Genomic DNA, 18,772 nt, shown 5'->3' on the forward strand with positions numbered 1-18,772 from the left:
ACTTACTATGAGGACAGCTGCGATGGGGATGGCTGTGTTCATGAAAACTGCGGAGGAAGCACAAGGGTGAATTTCACGGAATGAGGTAGCTTCCAATGAGGCCATGCTGCCCCATGGGGCCCAGTTTGCAGGGTGGGGCTGGGGTAGGTAGGGCGGGAGCAGGACTCCAGCCCTGTGGCGCCTCCAGCTCCGTACTCTGTGTGTCCCAGGACTCTCATCCCTGTCTCTGGGGCTTCCGTCTTTGAGTCATCCCCTGTGGACAGGGTGAAGCCAGCCGTGTGGGAAAGTGTGGGGAGAAGGACAGGAGAGTTGGCATCCTGTGGCCAGCTGTGAGGTCAGCAGCGTTTGGGGGGCAGCCAGTCGCTGCTCCTTCCTCTGCCTTTGACTTCTGTGTCTCCTCAAGGCAGGGTCTCTGTGAGGTTTAGAGGCATCTAATGTCTCATGGCTCTTGGGAAGGATCTCAAACTCACCCATACTGAGGTATCAGCAACTAAGGACAGTTTAAAGCAGGATGTCTCTTATAGCCTATGCCTAGCTGGAGCAGCAGTTTTCCTGCCACAGAGACCCCTCCCTGTTCCTTCACAGGGACTCCAGAGAGCACAGAGAGCTTAAAGGCAGAGAAAGTGGCGTCCCTGTTACTTATAAACTCTGCCATCTTGGGCACGTCATTGCCTCTCCTGTGCCTCAGTTTCCTCACCTGATTTTTGTGAACTTGTACTTACTTGTTCACACACCCGAGCTCTTTCCAAGGTCAGAGGAGATGAGGTAAGTTACAAGGCTCTGTGAACCCTAAGTGCCGCCTGAACTACCAGAGAGAGCAGCCCCATCCCCCACCCACGAGAGTAAAAAGTGATCATCCCCTCTGCCGCCTACCCGTCTCATCCTCCTTTCCTCTTCCAGGCCTGCCCAGAAATGAGTCTGGCTCAACAATTAGCCAAATGAAAGCAGAAGGACTGGAGCCAGGAGCTGGGAGTGGGCAGCCAGAGGCCAAGGGCTCAGTGGTGCACATGGTCCCTGTCTAATGGATGCCGAAGTCTCTGACACGCTGAAGAAGTCCAGATGGTCAATGCCATTCTGAGAAGTTGACTGGCCACTTGCTCCAAGAACCCTGTGCCAGCTAGTACACACAAAGTGCTGTACACATAGGGATGTGGCCCCCAACTCAGGAATCCCCAACTGGATGGAAGGACATGGCCCTTAGAGGGCTCCCGGCTGAGGAAGAAGATAGGAACTATGCTCCCAACAAGCCCCACAATTGATGAGACAGAGAATATGCCCCTTGGGAGCTCCCAAGAAGCTAGAAGAGACATTGTCCCTGTCCTTGGAGAATTCCTAATCTGATGGGGGAAACAAGGCCCCCACCATCCGAGGGGTCCCAGTATCATGGAGCCAAATGGATGAGCCTTTGCGGCACTGGGAATGTTTCTTCCCACAAGTCTTTTTATCAACACCAATATCGTGTATGACTGTGCCTTAACTGCCCTTGTCATGATGGCCAGTGGTCTCCAGGGGCCTGCCACAATGCCACAGCCCTGCCTCCCAGTTCCTGGAAAGCGGCAGGATAAGCATTATTGGTTTTCCCACAGTATAAAGAATCCAGATCTGGGACAGAGGATATAGCGCAGCCATCACTGGCTGGGGAGGAGAGGGGAGAGGATGTCCATCAAGCACGGGCCCTTGGCCATCACCACTATAGAGTTCTAAAGGCAAGGAAGTCTTGCCCCTCCCCTTTAGGACTAGGTATCCCAAGGGGTTCCCTCAGGCCAAGGGTCTCCCCGCTGATCATCCCCCTATATTACCAATGAGGAGGGGCTCAAATGACAGCAGGGCACCACCTCTTGGTTCCCTGCTCCAGGCCAAGACCCCTCCCTCATACCATGGGCAGAGAGTTGGACTTCGAATTGGTACAACCCTCTTGGAAAGCAATCTGGGGCTTTGTAGCTAGAGTCACACAGAAGTTCAGACCTTCTGATCCTATAATCCGTCTCCAGGGAATTTATCCCCAGTAATCGTTCGGGGAGCAGCACAAAGCCATCAGCAAGATGGTGTTATCTGCAGCTAACACAAAACTCAATAAAACAAAGCCACAGCCACAGCAACAGCAGCAACAAATCACCAAAAACGAAACAAACTGAAACATCCAACAAGAGGGGTTGTTTTAGTAAATGATACGACATGGACTCTGGGGAGATTTTGCCATCAGAAGACGTGTGGCAATTGGCATTTTGGTCTCCCTGTGTTTTCCCTGGTCATGATTTTCTTCACTTAAAAATTTTTTTTTTCTATTTTATTGCCTTTATTTGTGTAGTTCCTGGACTCCTTTGAGGAATGAGACAAGCTATAAATAAATTTAAAAATGTACATCCCAAAGCTGATACAGCAACACAGAGCGTGCTTCTGATATAATTAATTTCTACCCTGTCCGACTGTTACACGGAGACGCTAGAAAATGAAGATGGGATTTTCCATTTCTTTCACCCATTCCTGGAAGGACAGCCTCTGTGCAGGGAGCTCTGATCCCCTTTGGGGTGGGAGGTGGGAGGTGGAGTTACCAGCTGCTTGTGTTTCTGAAGATCATTCCATCGGGCCCTGGGGTAGACGGGGCTGGACCTGGGAGGACTGGGGGGTGTCGCAAGCTCTGACACCTCTCTGTGCCCCAGCTGGAGGCAGGGCAGAAGGGTAGGGAGTGGCATCCAGCTGTCATACTGAAGGCCTGAACCTCACCTCCATTTTCCTGAACCTTATAAAGTTCTCTAAGATGCTAAGGTGGTGGCAGGTTGGGAAATATGGCCAAGAATAGATTTCTGTCCATCTCTGGCATGAGGTGGAGTAACTCAGCTGGATTTTACCTAGAAAAACAAGAAATGAAGAAGGCTACAGAGCTTAAATCTTGAATGTTAGGGAGTGAGAAATACGTTAAATAACGCTGAGTGAAAAGGAAGATTACAAAACCTTCTCCCTGTGTAAATGTGACGCCGTTATGGAAAAGTTTAGGTGCATGTAGGCAGGCCTGAAAAGCTGCCAGCAACACCAAAAGTCTTTCTTTAACAGTGCGGAGACATGGGTATTTTTTTCAAATTCCTTCCAAAAATAGACTTTGAGAGTTATTCATTCAAAAATCATTTTCTGAGGGTCTTTCTGGTCTAGGCGTCGTGCTGGGTTCTGGGGGTTAGAAAGAATTGTGTCAGCATTTCACACTCTCCCTCCTGCTCAAACAGAACAAAACAACAGAGCAGTCAACCAGGGAAGGGCTCAGATCGCCCACTCCCCTGGCTTTGCCCAAGGAGCACTGTGGGGCCTGTGGGCGCCAGCCCGGCATTGCAATACCAGGAGCTTGCACTTCTGAAGTGTCGCTAAAGGCTTCAGAAACCATGAGTCAGGGGCCACCGGCAGCCAGTACGGGGCTATTTGCCATTTGGTCCGACAGTCAGCGAAGTCGACAGAGGGAAAAGGAAATCAGGCTAATGGTGTGTCTATCTCTGGCAGCTGAGAAAGCGCGGCTGGAGGCCACACAGTCAGAATGATATCTGTCTCCTTGATGGATGGGGTCCCTGGCTCTCCCTCGGTCACCCTTTCCCCCAAGCTCGGCCAGGCCATGCTTGAGTGGCCCACTGTGGCTGCCCCACAGGAAGAAGGAAGGCAGATACTGAAGAAGGAAGGCAGAGAGGCTGAGGAAGGAGGGGAGGCCAGGTCTCAAGGTCACCTTGTCTCCCTCCACTCGGGAGGGTGGAGAAAGAGCAAGTCTTACAGAGAATAGCCAGGTCCTGGGCTGTGGAGAGGGGCCCCTGCTAGGGGCTCTGTGGATGGGGTTCCCCAGCACTGTCCTGTCCACACCCACCCCCCATGGATGGTTGAGGTGGCTTTTGGGGTTTTGTTTTTTGTTCCTTTTTCAGGGCACAGTATGAGGCCAGTCACATACATCCAAGGAGGCCCTGCCCGACTGTGATTCAGACCAGACCGGGAAGAGGGACAACCCAGGGCACAGAGAGGGTAAACGCTTAATCTCCCTTCCACGTCCCTCGCCGCCACTTCAGGAGAAAACTCAGCATGTGAGATCCTGCCTGAGCTGCTCATGTCACCCTCTCCTCACTGAATGACATTTGGGTCACCCTCTTCTGTCACCCTCTCCTCACCAAATGACGTTCAGATCTCGAGCACGTGTTCAGTGAATATTTGCTAAAGAAGTGAGTGAAAGAAATGAAAGACCAAGGTCAGGTGGGCAACACACAAGAGAGGCACTTAGAAACAACCCCGTGGCTCTGACTGCAGGCACAGTCGCCATCCACAGGCATGGTCAGTCTCCCACAAGACTGGGAGGGCCAGGACCATGCCTGCCTTCTCCTTAAAATTCAGGGGATCCAGTAGAGCCTAGTGCAGACGAGGGCTCTGGAATGGATACTGCACAAAAGACACAATGACTGGCAGCATATTGGATGGCTGACTGGTGGGGGCTGGGTCTCCTTTGCCACCTCTGCAAAGCTTGTCCCAAAGTGCTGGAATTATAGGATGAGCCTTGGAGCCCGACCCTGCCTTGTCTTCTACTTGCTGAAACCCCACTGTCTTGCAAGCTGCAGCACCCGTCAGGAATCAGTTCAATCCTTTTTTTCCTTGCAGAAGCAGCATAGCTCTAGTGGCTTCTGATTCCTGAGGGGCGTAGCCATGGTACTGGCCTCCAGCCTCCTCCTGCCTTGTCTTCTATTTTTTTTTTTTTTTGGTTGGAGTCTTACTCTGTCACCCAGGTTGGAGTGCAGTGGCACACTCACAGCCACCCCAGCATCGACCCGCTGGGCTCTGGCGATCCTTCCACCTCAGCCTTCCAAGTAGTAGGAACTACAGATACGTGCCACCACTCCCGGCTAATTTTTGATTTATTGTAGAGACGAGGTCTCACCAAGTTGCCCGGGCTGTTCTTGAATCTGCAGTCTCAGGCAAACCACTCACCTTGGCCTCCCAATGTGCTGGGATTACAGGCTAAGCCACCGAGCCCAGTCCTGCCTTGTCTTCTACTTGCTGAAACCCCACTGTCCTGCAAACTATAGCACCTGTCCCAGATGTGAGTCTCCAGGCGGACTCCCGGCCCACACAGGCTTCCTTCTGTGCTCTGCCATTTACTGGCTGAGGTCCTCATTGAGTCACTTCCCTGGGCCTCAGACCCCTCTGCTGTAAAATGGGACAATACAGCGACATAGCTCACCAGGCTGGCATGAGGGTTATGGGCAACCAGGCTCGCCATGCAGCCCGCATGGCATTGGCCATGCGGTTTTGTTAGCTGTGACTTCTCAGCAGGGCACAGATTCCTTGAGAACGGGGAGCACATTCGTCGTCTGCCCCTTACCCCCTCCTAGTGCTTGGCATGGGGCAGGGCAGGGGGGCACATGGGTGGGGCTCACTCCACACCCACCAAGTAACTCACATCTCAATCTTCCTTCAAGAGGAAATGTCAACTGTAGATTCTGCGTTGGGGGAAGCTGTACCCATTTCCTTTTCAGCGTTGGGGGAAGCTGTACCCATTTCCTGTGCAGCCCTGCCCAGGGCCTCACACAGGCACTCTCAGTGACTGATGGTGAGACCACCGGACAGAGAGTCGGTCTGGAAGCCCAGCAGGCATCACCAGGAGGTGCCCCATTAGGAAATGTGACTCCCGGGCTCCTCTATGGCATCGGGACCCCGTGACCGGTGGCAGGGTGAGAACAAGAGATGCCCCATTACCTCACGCCTAATGACCTGTATCCTGATCCCTGGTAACAGAAGGCAGGAAGTCCAGAGGAGGTAAATGAAAATGCACTCAAAGCTTATGTCCACAGCCAGGACGTGCCCCGACCCCCTGCCGTCTCTCTCCCCCTCCCACTGCCACCTAAGGAAAGAAACACATCCCAGGAAGGGCAAACACGCTGAGCAAACAACCCTGGGCTTTCAGAACTCTCTATGAGGGCTCTTCCCTCCCCACCCCTCCAGGGACCAACCTGGGCTGCTCTGTCGATCTCTCTAGGTCTTCTGGACAGGTGGGGGACCCTGGGCAGGCTCCTGCTTGGCTCCAGAGCCCTCTACTTTTTCCAGTGTCATCTCAGCTCTTGTCAACATGTCCCCAGGTCCTCCTGGCCCCGGGACCATTTACAAAGCCATGGCTTGTCTTTCCAGGGCCCCATGGGACAATGAATGCCTACTAGATAAGCTTTAGTGGACTAGGCTGAGAACCTAGGCATAAGAATGATGCTTATGTGGGAAAAACACATCCCAGGTAGCAGTTTGGAATGCAGGAAATGAGTGTACATCTCCTGGGAGCAGTCAAAGCAGCTGCCACCCACTACATGACCTGAGGCTGCCCCCACTTTGCTACAGGAGTCTTGGGGACCCAGTGACCCCACTTTCCCTCCCTTTTCTCCATCTCAGCAGCGGTGAGCCTGAAACACCCCCATCCTCGTGATCCCCAATGGGCTTTCATTGCTGGGAGAGGTTACCTGGCTCCCGGGAGAAGCCCTTCCCTCCCTCAGCAGCTGTTCCTACTTTAGAGACTGTCTTTAGTAAGCCAGGTGTCTGTAACTCAGGGGGCTGCTCACACGTGTGGGGCTCCTGCACACATGTGGGCCTCTGTGTACGCAAAACTGACAGAGTGAGGGCTGAAGTGGGCCTGGGGCTGAGGATGCTGGCTTTTCTAAGCTCCTCAGATGTTTCTTCCCAAGTTCTCCTATCTATGGGATGCTCAGCCTGAGAGTGCTCAGAGGCTCTGAGCAGCACAGGGGCAGGACAAGGATAAAGTCGAGAGACCAGGACCCTGGAGTGTCTTGGTGAGGAAGCCGGGAAGCAGATTTTCTCTGAGGAAATTAGATCCAGAAGGACTTTCTACACGGATATCCTGTGGCTTGTGACATGTGTGGTGGTCTCCACCTGAGGCATAGGACACCATGGCCTGGCTGGACACAGGAAGGCAGGACACCTGGAGGGGCTCAGTGCCAGCCCAGCCTGTGAGAAACCGCTGTGGCGGGGTGCCACCTGACCCATAAGATCCTCTCTCTAGGCAACACCAATGCCAGGGACACACAGATGACCTGAGTGACTGTGTCATTCTCCATGAGGCTTGCTGTCCGAGCCTATCTGGGAGACGTTACTAGCACATCCTCCATTACTGACCCCTCCACCTATTCACCCCAGGTACATTTCTTCCCACCAGATCAAAGGAACCAACTTTAGCTGGGGGAGGTGATCGGTGGCTGCTTCTAATTTCCTTCCCTACTTTCCACTTCTGTCAGAGCCCATTCCAGGTTGTTTCTCTTCTCCTAAGAGGAAATAGCCTCACAATGGTGCCCCATGGTATCCTAAGTCTTCTTGACCACACACACGTCCCTGCTCTTTGTGGAAAACAACATGTGCCCAGGAGTTGAGAGACTTTGGAGGACCTCGTCTGAGCCATGCTGCTAACCTCAGGAGTGATCTCAGGAGCACACTTCTCTACAGTTTCCTATCTACAAAACAGTTATCTGAACTTACTCTCCTTGCTGTATTCTCTGCAATTCCCACAGATCTGTCTTCTAATTCACAAATTCTCGCTTCAGCTATTGCTAATTCATTTAACCTGTACCACTGACTTGGCTTTCGTTTCTTTCTCTTTCTTTTCTCTGAGAGCTTCCACTTGGGCCTTCTTATCATAATGGCTCTTAAAGGGAACCAGTGTGAGGTCCACCAGTTGCTAAAGATCTACGTTCCAACTATCCACTTGGGAAGTGACTACACTTCCCAGGAGTGGGTCCACAGAGCTGTAAGACCAACTGATAAAGACTTGGGACAGGACTCCATTAGCCTTCACTCTGGCCAGGGGACCACTGTTCAACAAATTAATTTCTTTCTCGCCCTTCCTTTCTCTCTCTCTTTCTCTCTCTCTCCCCCTTTCTCTCTCGACAGGTCCTCACTCTGTTGCTTAGACTGGAGTGCAGTGGCAGGATCATGACTCACTACAGTCTCAACCACCTGGGTTCAGGTGATCCTTCCGCCTCAGCCTCCCAAGTAGCTCGGACTACAGGTATACACCACCATGCCTGGCTGATTTTTGCACTTTTTGTAGAGATGAGGTCTCACTGCATTGCCCAGGCTTGTTTTGAACTCCTGGGCTCAAGCAATCCTTCTACCTCAGCCTCCCCAAGTGCCAGGATTACAGGAGTGAGCCACCACGCCTAGTCAATGAGTTAGTTTTAATTAGTAACATTTTCACTTCTAAAAATTCTTTTGCTTCTTTTCTCTTGAAACCCTTCTGTGTTGCCTTGTGGGTTTTACCCCTTCAACTATTTTAAATATACCTATTTTATTTGATGTCTTGGATTAGTCCGTCACCTCCAGGCTTTTAATTCTCCTGGTTTTGTGTGCCTGCTGACACTCACTCTGATGGTACCTATTATCCTGTGGATTTTTACTCATTCCTTACTAGCCCATGATTTAACAGGAGTGTTTGTCAAGTGAGTCCTCCATTCTGTAAAGTGAGTGAGTTTAAAGATGTGTGTCTGCTGGGACACCAGGAGTGTCACTCATTTTGATCTTTTTTGTCTTCCTTGGCTTGGGATTCCTAAATCACTGGGTTAATATCAATCCAATCCCCACACCTGTGAGTACCTTAAGCTTGGGCTTCTTGAAGGATAACTCACCTTTTCCTTTTGCACAACCCTGGCCCTGGTGGATAGAAGCTTTCTCATAGCTTCCCCAGGGCATTGACAGCTCAGTCTGACTTACTGAAAAGTCCTGACACTTAGAAGAATTCGAAACTGTCATCATTCCTTTGCTCCTGGCTGCCTGACCATAACACATCAGCTCCATGTGGAGTGAGAATTCATCTGTTTTTCTCACCTCTGTATTCCTTTTTTTTATTGTTGAGTTGGGAGTCTCACTCTGTTACCCAGACTGGAAGACAGTGGCACAATCATGGCTCGCTGTAGCCTTGACCTCCTAGCTCAAGCAATTCTCCCTCCTTAGTTTACTGTGTAGCTGGAACCACAGGCACATGCCACCAAGTCTGGCTAATTTTTGTATTTTTTTTGTAGAGATGAGGTTTCGCTGTGTTGCCTAGGCTGGTCTGGAATTCCTGTAATTAAGCTCTCCTCCTGCCTTGACCTCCCAAAGTGCTGGGATTACGAGTGTGAGCCATTGCGCCTGTCCTCACCGCTGTATTCTGAGCACCAGCGCAGACCCATCACAAAGCAGGTTCTTGAAACATGTTTGCAGGAGGCATGAATGAAGAGTACTGTGTGATTCCTGAGGCTCGGCTATCAGGGCCAGTTTGAGGCACACACCCCCACCCCCCCACCCTGGGGTCGCATAATCCCAAGGCCTCCCTGCTTCTGTGACCCCTCCCCCAGTCCTGAACCCTCTCCTTGCATGCAGGCAGCAGCCCCCAGAGCTGACTGCTGGGGATGGACTCACTGGAGATGGAAGTATAGATGGCAAAAGCCCTGAGGCTGGTCATCTCCTTCCTGCGGGTCACCTCCACCCGTGTGCGGAAGATGTTCTCCCAGGCGTACAGCTTGAGCAGCTTGATGCCTCGGAGCATCTCGTTGGTTTGCTTCAGTCTCTCGTTGGAATACTCCTGCAGGGGACCCGAGTCAGAGGGAAGATTCTGCTGCACCCCCTCTCCACCAGAGGAAGGCCTGAGTCAATGCCCTCAACACCCTGCCCAGCTCCTGCCCCCTCAGGGAGGCTCCTCGACTTCCCCATTTCATGCTTGAAGAAGCTGAGGCCTGGTTAGGTGAAGTGGCCTACTCAAGGTCAATGTCGTTGTGGGTGTGTGGGAAAACTGTTGCCGTGGGAGGAAGGCTGGGAACGAGGGGCACATGCGCGCCTATGGACACTCACCAGTGTGCTCCGCTGGGCCTGGGATAGCTTGGTGGCCACGAAGTACTGGACAGGAGCCAGGAGAATGATGACAGCCGCTCCAATCAAGGCGCTGACCCCAAGAATGTAGTAGAGGAGAATCACACCCACGATGATCTGGGGAAGGCATCACAGGGTCAAGGCCTCTCTTCATCTGGCAGCTGCCCTGCCAAGGGGTGTTGGCGAAATCCCTCCTTCCCCAGTCCCCTAGAACAGAGGTAGGTCCTCAGCCTTTTTGGCATCAGGGACTGGTTTCGTGGAAGACGATCTTTCCACAGACTGGGAGGCAGGGCATGAAGGAGCCACTTCTCGGCCTCTATGATGCCTATGGATACAGGTGGCCCTCTGCAGTTACTCTACAGATCTCCCCCTGCTCCGTGGTCCTGGAGCAATGCAAGGTCTTAATACCAATCTGTCGTAGGGCTCAGGGACTGCAGGACCAGGCCAGTGGCCTTTTGTGTTTTTCTCTTTTTTTTTTTAATGAAGGAAGCCAGTATGTCTGTTCTCTGAGAGTAAACCCTGTATTGAGAGGTGCCTTTGGAGGCAACCTGAGAAACTCATCTTGGTGCCAGGGGATGGGGAATCATCCATCATCAGGCATTAGATCCCCATAAGGAGCGTGCAACCTAGAACTCTTTCATGCACAGTTCACAACAGGGTTTGTACTCCTATGAGAATCTAATGCCACCACTGATCCGACAGAAGACGGAGCTCCACTTGCCTGCCACTCACCTCCTGCTGTGCAGCCTGGTTCCTAATAGGCCATGGTACTGGTCCGTGGCCTGGGAGTTAGGTACCCCCGCCTTAGAGTGAGGCATGCCTTGGTGCCCAGGTTGCCAAGTTGTCTTGGGAAGGAGGTGACAAAGCAATCTCAGGAGGAGGGGCTCGGCTCTCCCACAAGCTGAGAGTGTCTGGGCTGGTAACTAACTGCATTTGTCTGCAAGGCTTGGCATTAGCTTTCCCCCAGTCTACTTTCCAGATGGAAGTCTCAGTGCTGAGCCTGCACAGGAGTGTGATGGCACCTTTGTTCTGTTTGCTGGCTCTCAAGGCTGACATTTCACTCTCATAGGAAAAAAGTGATCCATGAACAAAGGGAAAAACCGCTGCATCCATGCTGGACACTACCAGCCAGGGGGGCCGAGATCTGCTTTTCATTCGCATGTCCTTGGTGTCATTAATGTTTCTAATGATTCTGGCAGGTAATCTCTGAAAATAGAATTCATTCTGCTTTTAGCTTTATGTAACTGGCAGCCTACTTCTGAATATTTATGAGAAGTGTAATCTGTGCTTGCCAAGTCCCCAAAGCACCAAAATGAGTTTCTCAGGTTGCCTTCAAAGGCATCTCTCAATACAGGGCTTACTCTTGAAGAACAGATGTGCTGGCTTCCTTCATTTAAAAAAAAAAGAAAAAAACACAAAAGGCTGCTGAGCCCTACACCAGATTGGTATCAAGACCTCGCATCGCTCCAGGACCACGAAGTAGGGGGAGATCTGTAGAGTAACTGCAGAGGGCCATCTGTATCCAGAGGCTTCTTGAGGCCGAGAAATGGCCCCTTCGTGTCCCATCTCCCAGTGTTTAACTAGCACTAAGCATGGGCACGGATGGGCAGATGGAGCCCCTTCCTACCCCTGTCCACCCTGCACCTGGCACTCTCCTGGACAGCTGTCCCTGGCAGCAATCCTTCAATAGCTGTGCCCAAATGGAGGCAATCAAGGTGTTCTTCAGTGAGCTTGGGCCATGTCGGACACCAAGGAAGCTCCCAGAGCACCCCAGAGTCACTAATAGGGCACCCGTGGGTGGGTGCCTGCACCCACACCACCTCCAAGGGACTGGCAGGGGCTGGGGTGGGAGCCGGGAACACAGCAGCTGCTGATCCCAGGTCCCTCCTCATGCTCCCCCCTCCTCCCTTGTGCTTCCCAGACTCCTTGGCTCCACTCTTCTCTTCTGCAGGGATTGGAATGGTCCCTGGGGTGGGATATCGGAAGTCAGGGATTCTGAGTGTGCAAAGCAAGTGTGAGGAATAAAAGGGCTATTTTGTTTCCTGTTCACAGTCTAGGAAAGCAATCTGTGCAGCAGGGAGAACACAGTCCCTGGAGTCTGTAAGCAGCCCCAGCACTCAGCTGTGCACCCTTGGGCAAGTTACTTAACCTCTCTGAGTCTCAGCTTCTTCATCTTTAAAATGGTGACTGTGATGCCCACTTTGCAAGATTGCTGTGAATAAATGAACCTCCATGGTAAGGACCTAGAACAGCGTCTGGCATATAGCTGGAAGCCAACACAAGGTGTCTAACCCTCCTTCATAAAAACAAACAAGCAAGCAAACAAAAAAGCTTCATGGGAACCCTGGCAGGAGGGAACCAGAAAAGAGAGCTGTGAGTATGATGCTGCTCCTGGTTTGCTGTGTGGCCCAGGGTAAGGCCCCTGCCCTCTCTGGGCCTCTGATGCCCATGAGATTAGGAAGCACAGGGGTCTCTACTATGACCAAGGTCCCTAACTGGGTGTCTTTGATAAACTTCAGGGGGCCGTGAAGCCCCTGAAAATGTAGGCAAAATATTTGAAAAGCAATTTTTTGGAGAAAATTCTGTTAGGCTTTCAAATGTATGTGTAGATTAGCAGTTGCCCAGGGCTAAGGGTGAAGATGAGGCATGACTGCCAATGGGTATGGAATTCTTTTGGGGGCAATGGAAATATTTCTAAATTTGTAATGATGGCTACACAACTTTGTGAATATACTGAAACCCACTGAATTGTACACTTCAGTGGGTGAATTATATCTCAGTAAAGATCTTGCACGTGAACAGCAACAAAAAAAAGATTATGAATCAGGGTGGTCCTCGGGGCTCACATAAGAGTGGGCTCTTGTGCTGATTTCAAGATTATAAAAAGTCTGGACTATGCCCAGAATCCTGACCAGGTGAGTTTCTTTGCCATGAGGCTGGTAGTGTATCAACTCCTGGAAGTCACACTGGATATTGAGTGCTGGTCACATCTACAAGTGGCAAAAGTATAGCTTCTGGTAAACGAAAAACAGACAACCAGGCTGGGAGTGGTGACTTATACCTGTAATCCCAGCGCTTTGGGAGGCCAAGGCAGGAGGATTGCTTGAGCCCAGGAATTTGAGACCAGCCTGGGCAACATAGTGAGACCTTGTCTTAACAAAATTACAAAAAATCGCTGAGCATGGTGGCGCGTGTATGTAGTCCCAGCTACTCAGGAGGCCGAGACAGAAGGATCGCTTGAGCCTAGGACATCAAGGTTGTGGTTTGCTGTGATCATGTCACTGCACTCCAGCCTGGGTGACAAAGTGAGCTTCCAACTCAAGACAAAACAAAACAAACAAAAAAAACCCCAGAAAACCAAAGGGCACTTCATGCTAAACAAGCAAAGGCAAGTAGTCATTAGAGATAAAAACCTCTCCCCACTGCACCCCAAGTGTTGTGAGGGTTAAATTATACAAGTAGAAGGGCTGGGACTGGGGCAGGGACAGGCACAGGGCAAGGGTTATTGGTATTAGTTATAGCAGTTAGCACTATTACTGTGATGCTTGTGCAGCAAAGTTCTAGTGACAATAACAATGCAGCAGGTTTGGCCAGAAAAATCCTGCGAGCAGTTTGTTCAAGGGAACATAACAGAGAGTCTTGGATAAAAGGCTGGTGGGTGACTGTGCTAGATGAGCTCTCCAGGCTCTTCTGCGGTGCTTGTTGTCACTGCTACATCTTGGCAGCGTGGAGAGGGCAGTCTGGGTGTGGGCAGGTGGTACGGGGGACGGCGTATATGACTGTTTCGGAGAAAAAGACCATTAAGTTCCTGCAGCCCCATCTCGTCTGGCTGTCTCCCTGTGTGAGCCTCTCCTTTTATTCCTCTTCTCCAACCCCTCCCCCCTTTTTTTCTGAGGTGTCTCACTCTGCAGCCCAGGCTGGAGTGGAGTGGCATGCTCATGGCCACCGCAGCCTTGACCTGCTGGGCTCAGGTGATCCTTCTACCTCAGCCTTCCAAGTAGCCGAAACTATAGGCGCAAGCCACCACATCCAGTTAATTTTTTAATTTATTGTAGAGACGGGGTCTTGCCATGTTGCCCAGGAAAGTCTTAAACACCTGTGGTCAGGCAATTCTCTCGCCTCCATCTCCCAATGTGCTGGGATTACAGGCGTGATTCACCATGCCTGGCCTCTTCTCTAAGTTTTGCAGGTAAGGAGGACCAATACACAGCACTTGAGATCAGAGTTTATGGAATCTGCATCCCAAGAGGCAATGGATTCTGGGTTGGTACAGTTTCACTCACACCAAACGTGTGCAAGCTAGAGGGATCTGATATTAATTAAGTCACCACTCTGCCAGGCTTTCTGTTGGGTGCTTTACTTACATTTTGTAACTGAATTATCATAGCATCTCCAGAGGGGGCATCATTCTCATTTCATAGAGGAGAAAACCGAGGCTCACAGTGGTTATGTATCTGAATCAGCCTCTCACCCAAGTCCAGACACTTTTTGCTACACCAGGCAGTCCATGTGGAATCTGGAGGCCCTTTGGGAGTGAGTCTGAGATTTCAGCTTCTGGCCTGAGCACCAGAGTGAAGGTTCATTCCCAGACACAGGACACAGAGCGGACTCCACGGTGGAAGAGCTTCGGATGGGAGATGGAGCAGAAGATGCGTGGGGTCAGATAAACCATGCCCAGGGTCCTCCTACTACTGGCAAGAGAAGATTCCTCCTGGGATAGCCCCGAAGGTTGTCTTGCCTTAAAAATATCATGCTTATTTATTTTTTATTTTTAGAGATAGGATCTTGCTCTGTGGCTCAGGCTGGAATGCAGTGGCCTCTTTATAGCTCGCTGCAGCCTCAAACTTCTAGGCTCAAGTGATCCTCTAGCCTCAGCTTCCTGAGTAGCTGGGATTACAGGTGTGTGCCACAGCACTCAGCTAAAAATTACCATATTTTTGATTTCCAGAAATAATGCACGCTATTTGGAGAATTTAGAAACATACAAAGAAAATAAAAATCACTTGTAATCTCACTATGTGGCCTTCTGGCTCTTTTTCTGTGTGAATCTGGGCAAATGTATACACACAAGTATTTCAATTCAGTAGTAAGCATACAACATATACTATTTTGGAAGTTACTCTTTTTGTTTAAAAAACATCATGAACACTTTTCAGCATGATAATTTGCTACAGCATAACTTTTTTTTATTTTGAGTCGGGGTCTTACTCTTGTCACCCAGGCTGGAGTGCAGTGGCACAATCTTGGCTCACAATCTTGGCTCACCACAGCCTTGACCTCCTGGGCTCAGGCAATCCTTCTGTCTCAGCTTCCCAAGTAGCCAGGACTACAGGTGTGCGCCACCATCCCTGGCTAATTTTTTGATTTTTTTGTAGAGATGAAGTCTCACTATGTTGCCTAGGCTGGTCTCCAACTTCTAGCCTCAAGCAATCCTCCCACCTTGGCCTTCCGATGCCACCATGTAACTTTTAATGTCTGAAAAGTGTTCCACATATGATTGTTCTACAATTTATAAAGTTGGCCACATTTTTAAAGCCTTCGTGATAACTACCTTCTCTGTCATCAGAGAGGTGGCTGCTTGCAGAGTCTGGGATGGTATAGGGACTCAAGGGTACAAAACACGGAGACCTCAACAAGGGAGTGAAATGTGAAGGCAAACATAGTGTGGAAGATACTCAGCTCCCAGTCACTGGCCACGGGCCAGTAGATGCTGTTTTTACATCCTGCTGCCGCCCTTCCTCCCAGCTCCCCAGCACATCTAATACCTGTGCTGGCATCGCCCAGAGGTTTGGGCACAAGAAGAAAAACCACATGAGTTGGTTGGTGTCGATGGCAACCAGGTTACAGATCTGCCCGGCAGTCATTTCCCCCATGGACAGGTTGGAGGTAGACAGGTGCATAATCTTATTGTAAATCTTGGTCTAGAAATGAGAGCAGAGTGTTGCACATTCATCTTCATCATCATCATCATCATCATCATCATCATCCTTAACCATCACCCAGACGCCACACGTCTCCAGTGTGCCAGGGGCTTCTCAGACACCCCCACGGAGCCCCAGAGCAGCTGTCTATAGTACTGCATCACTGCTCCAATTTACAAACGAGGTAAAGAAGGCGTGGGAGGCAAAGGGCTTTGTTACAGATCGAGGACGTCAGGGAAGCACCATTCAAGTGAAGAATCCACGCCAGCCCAGCAAGCTGCTGCCCCGGCAAGTGAGGATCTTCCCTGGGGACAGGACTTAATTAGCCCTTAAATCTTCAACGTGGACCTTGCTGTCCAGTTGTGTGCTAGATTTATCAGAGGCCAGGGGAGAACAGGCATCAGAGCCATAATAATGACAAAGTGGGCAGTCACATCCAGCCTGGGGAGGGGCCATGTGGGGCCTGAGCCCTGTCATAATTGAGCCTTGAAACAGAGTAAGCGTTCAGCCTCAGAGGGTCTGATGTATTACACAAGCGTGGGTGACAGTCAGACCCAGCACCGTCTCAGAGTCCAGCCCCCCCAGGGCCTTCCCACTCCCAGGAATGACTCCCCCAGCTCTGAACGCAAAAGCTTTATGTGCAGAGTGATTGGGCCTTCCAGAAAGATCGCAATTTTGAGGCTATGTGCTTTTCAACAAGGAAAAATACATTCCTGCCTTAAATGTCCTAGGGATGCCTGTGCTTGAAAAAATTCTGTTGTGCATTCTGTTGTAGAGTGGAGTCCCAGCTCTCAATTCATCTTTTGTGTAAATCCAGGCTTTTTTGGGTCAGATGTTCTTAAAGCATGAACTATTCTGCCTTTCTGTGAGTTTACGCATACCTCAGGCAAGGCTTAAAATAATGAACCTATTCAATGTTTTTCTGTGAGTTTATATACACCAGGGCAAGGTTTAAAATAATGGAACAATTCTATATCTATCTGTGAGTTTATATACACCAGGGTGAGGTTTAAAATAATGGCAATGATGTATTTTGAAATTGATGCACCTCCTAGGTTATGTGAAATCAGGCTTTTGCAGATGGTAATCACCTAGCTTCAATGAAGTAGGAATATCGAGTAATCTATCAAATAAAGCATTATCAGTAAAGACAAATATACCCAGAAATGCACAAGCAGCTGACAACCAGTTGTGTATTTTAAAAATTATATATAATTCAGGAATTTTGCTTAGTAACTTTTCATGTAAAAAATGTGGTTATTCTCAAAATCATGAAAACATAGACTTTCATCTATAAAGGTAAATTTTCTGTAAATAATTTTCTGGAAATATCTGAAAGGAATAAAGGTTTTTTTTCTAATTTGTTTCCATAATTAATGTCTGTATTTCCTTTTTGTGGCATAGTAAATCTCTCTTATTAACACAAAAAGATGCAAACAGTTTGATACAACAATTACACACTAGCACATTAAAAAACCATTTTTGGTTCTTTTTGTGTAATTGGAAAATACTAGGCTGGTATGTAATTTATGACCTACAAATCGTAAGTAGATTTAATTACAAAACTGTCCAACCACAAAATTGGCTGTTGTTTGTGATGGTGCAAGTCTGCCTGCCACAGGAAGGGTCTGAGCAGAAACCGGGATTTCTGGAGATTTTATGAACTGAGCAACAGTATGGTCTCTCCAGCTCTGGGCCCTCATGAGTCTTGGATTTTCCTGGGCAGTTTCTGCCATTGTCACATGATGACATCCTTAAGAAAGTGTTCTGCTTTCCCAATGGAAAACCACTGGGGATGGGCAGTGTTGTCATATACAGTTGTGCACTATACAACTTCAGGGCACACCAATCGCATGGACTATACCAAGATAGCCAGAGTTTGGACCAGAACACTGTCCCCAGCCCAAGCTATGACCTTCTTCTCTCAGTCCCTTCTCTGCAAAGCTTCTGATCCCGACTTCCACACAACCAGTCAAATGTTAACGATTCTGAGGAACAATTTTGAAGAATGAGATAGCTTTGCTATTGTACCATAGCTCTATGGAACTCACTGGACAAAACAGAATTGGCTCGTTCCCCCCAATGCCCATTCTCCTCTTTGCACAGGGAATTTCCAGCAGGGCATAGGTGGCTGTCAAGAATGAAGACCACACCTCCCGGCTTCTTCCAGAATGGCCATCTGACCAGTTTCTCACCAGTGGAATGGGAGAAGGCATATGCAACTTCTGTAGTGGAATTTTAAAAGGGAGAAGCACTCGCTCCTCTTGTCCCTTCTTCCTCCTGACTGGCTAGAATGTAGGCATGATAGAGGTAGTTTCAGCAGCAATGAGACCATGGTCATTGAGACGGAAGTCACATGAGAGGGCTGTCAGAGCAACGTTGTAGAGAAGCCAGGTGTCTGATAATTGTGGAACTGCTGTGTCAGCCCTGACTCTATGTGGAATACAAACACGTGTCTATCCTATGTCAACTGCTCTCACACAGGGTGTCTCTCTCTATTCCAGTAGCTAAGCCAGGGTTCTAGCCACTGAGACTTGGACAACTGGCATCATCACCTGCTTCAAAGGGGCCCTAAACACCCCCTGGCTTTGATCATCCTTCCAACCAACTCTAAGAAGGCAAGACCAAGAAGTGACCTATCAGACCAGATGTATCTCTTTCATTAGTGACCAAGATTTAAGAGCTCAAAGAGATCCTTTTTGGGGGGAGTGATCTCACTCTGTCACCCAGGCTGGAGTGCAGTGGCACAATCAAAGCTCACTGCAGCCTCAAACTCCTAAGTTCAAGGATCCTCCTGTCTCAGCCCCTTTCATCTCCACCCCGAGTAGCTGGGACTACAGGCATATGCCACCATGCCTGGCTATTTAAAAAATATTTTTGTAGAGACGAGGTTTCACTGTGTTGCCCAGGCTGGTCTTGAACTCCTGGGCTCAATCAAATAGATCTTAGAGGATATCTAGACCTTGTGTCAAACACATTCCTTTTTTTTTTTTTTTTTTTTT

General features: G+C 49.7%; 1 protein-coding gene across 2 annotated transcripts in view; it reads right to left on the minus strand.

Moving 5' to 3' along the window:
* Window positions 1–18,772, minus strand: part of ABCC8 (ATP binding cassette subfamily C member 8) — an 86,470-nt gene that overhangs the window by 40,901 nt on the left and 26,797 nt on the right. For both annotated transcript variants that reach the window (XM_021719484.1, XM_008071834.1), the window contains exons 8-11: window positions 15,615–15,770; window positions 9,832–9,966; window positions 9,403–9,565; window positions 7–47 (exon numbers count right to left, since the gene is read on the minus strand). In XM_021719484.1, coding sequence (XP_021575159.1) covers window positions 7–47; window positions 9,403–9,565; window positions 9,832–9,966; window positions 15,615–15,770 — 495 coding nt within the window. The remainder of the gene's footprint in view (window positions 1–6; window positions 48–9,402; window positions 9,566–9,831; window positions 9,967–15,614; window positions 15,771–18,772) is intronic.

This window comes from Carlito syrichta, unplaced genomic scaffold, assembly GCF_000164805.1.
Source record: "Carlito syrichta isolate Samal-C Ts95f unplaced genomic scaffold, Tarsius_syrichta-2.0.1 Scaffold314760, whole genome shotgun sequence".
Classification (NCBI taxonomy): Eukaryota; Metazoa; Chordata; class Mammalia; order Primates; family Tarsiidae; genus Carlito; species Carlito syrichta.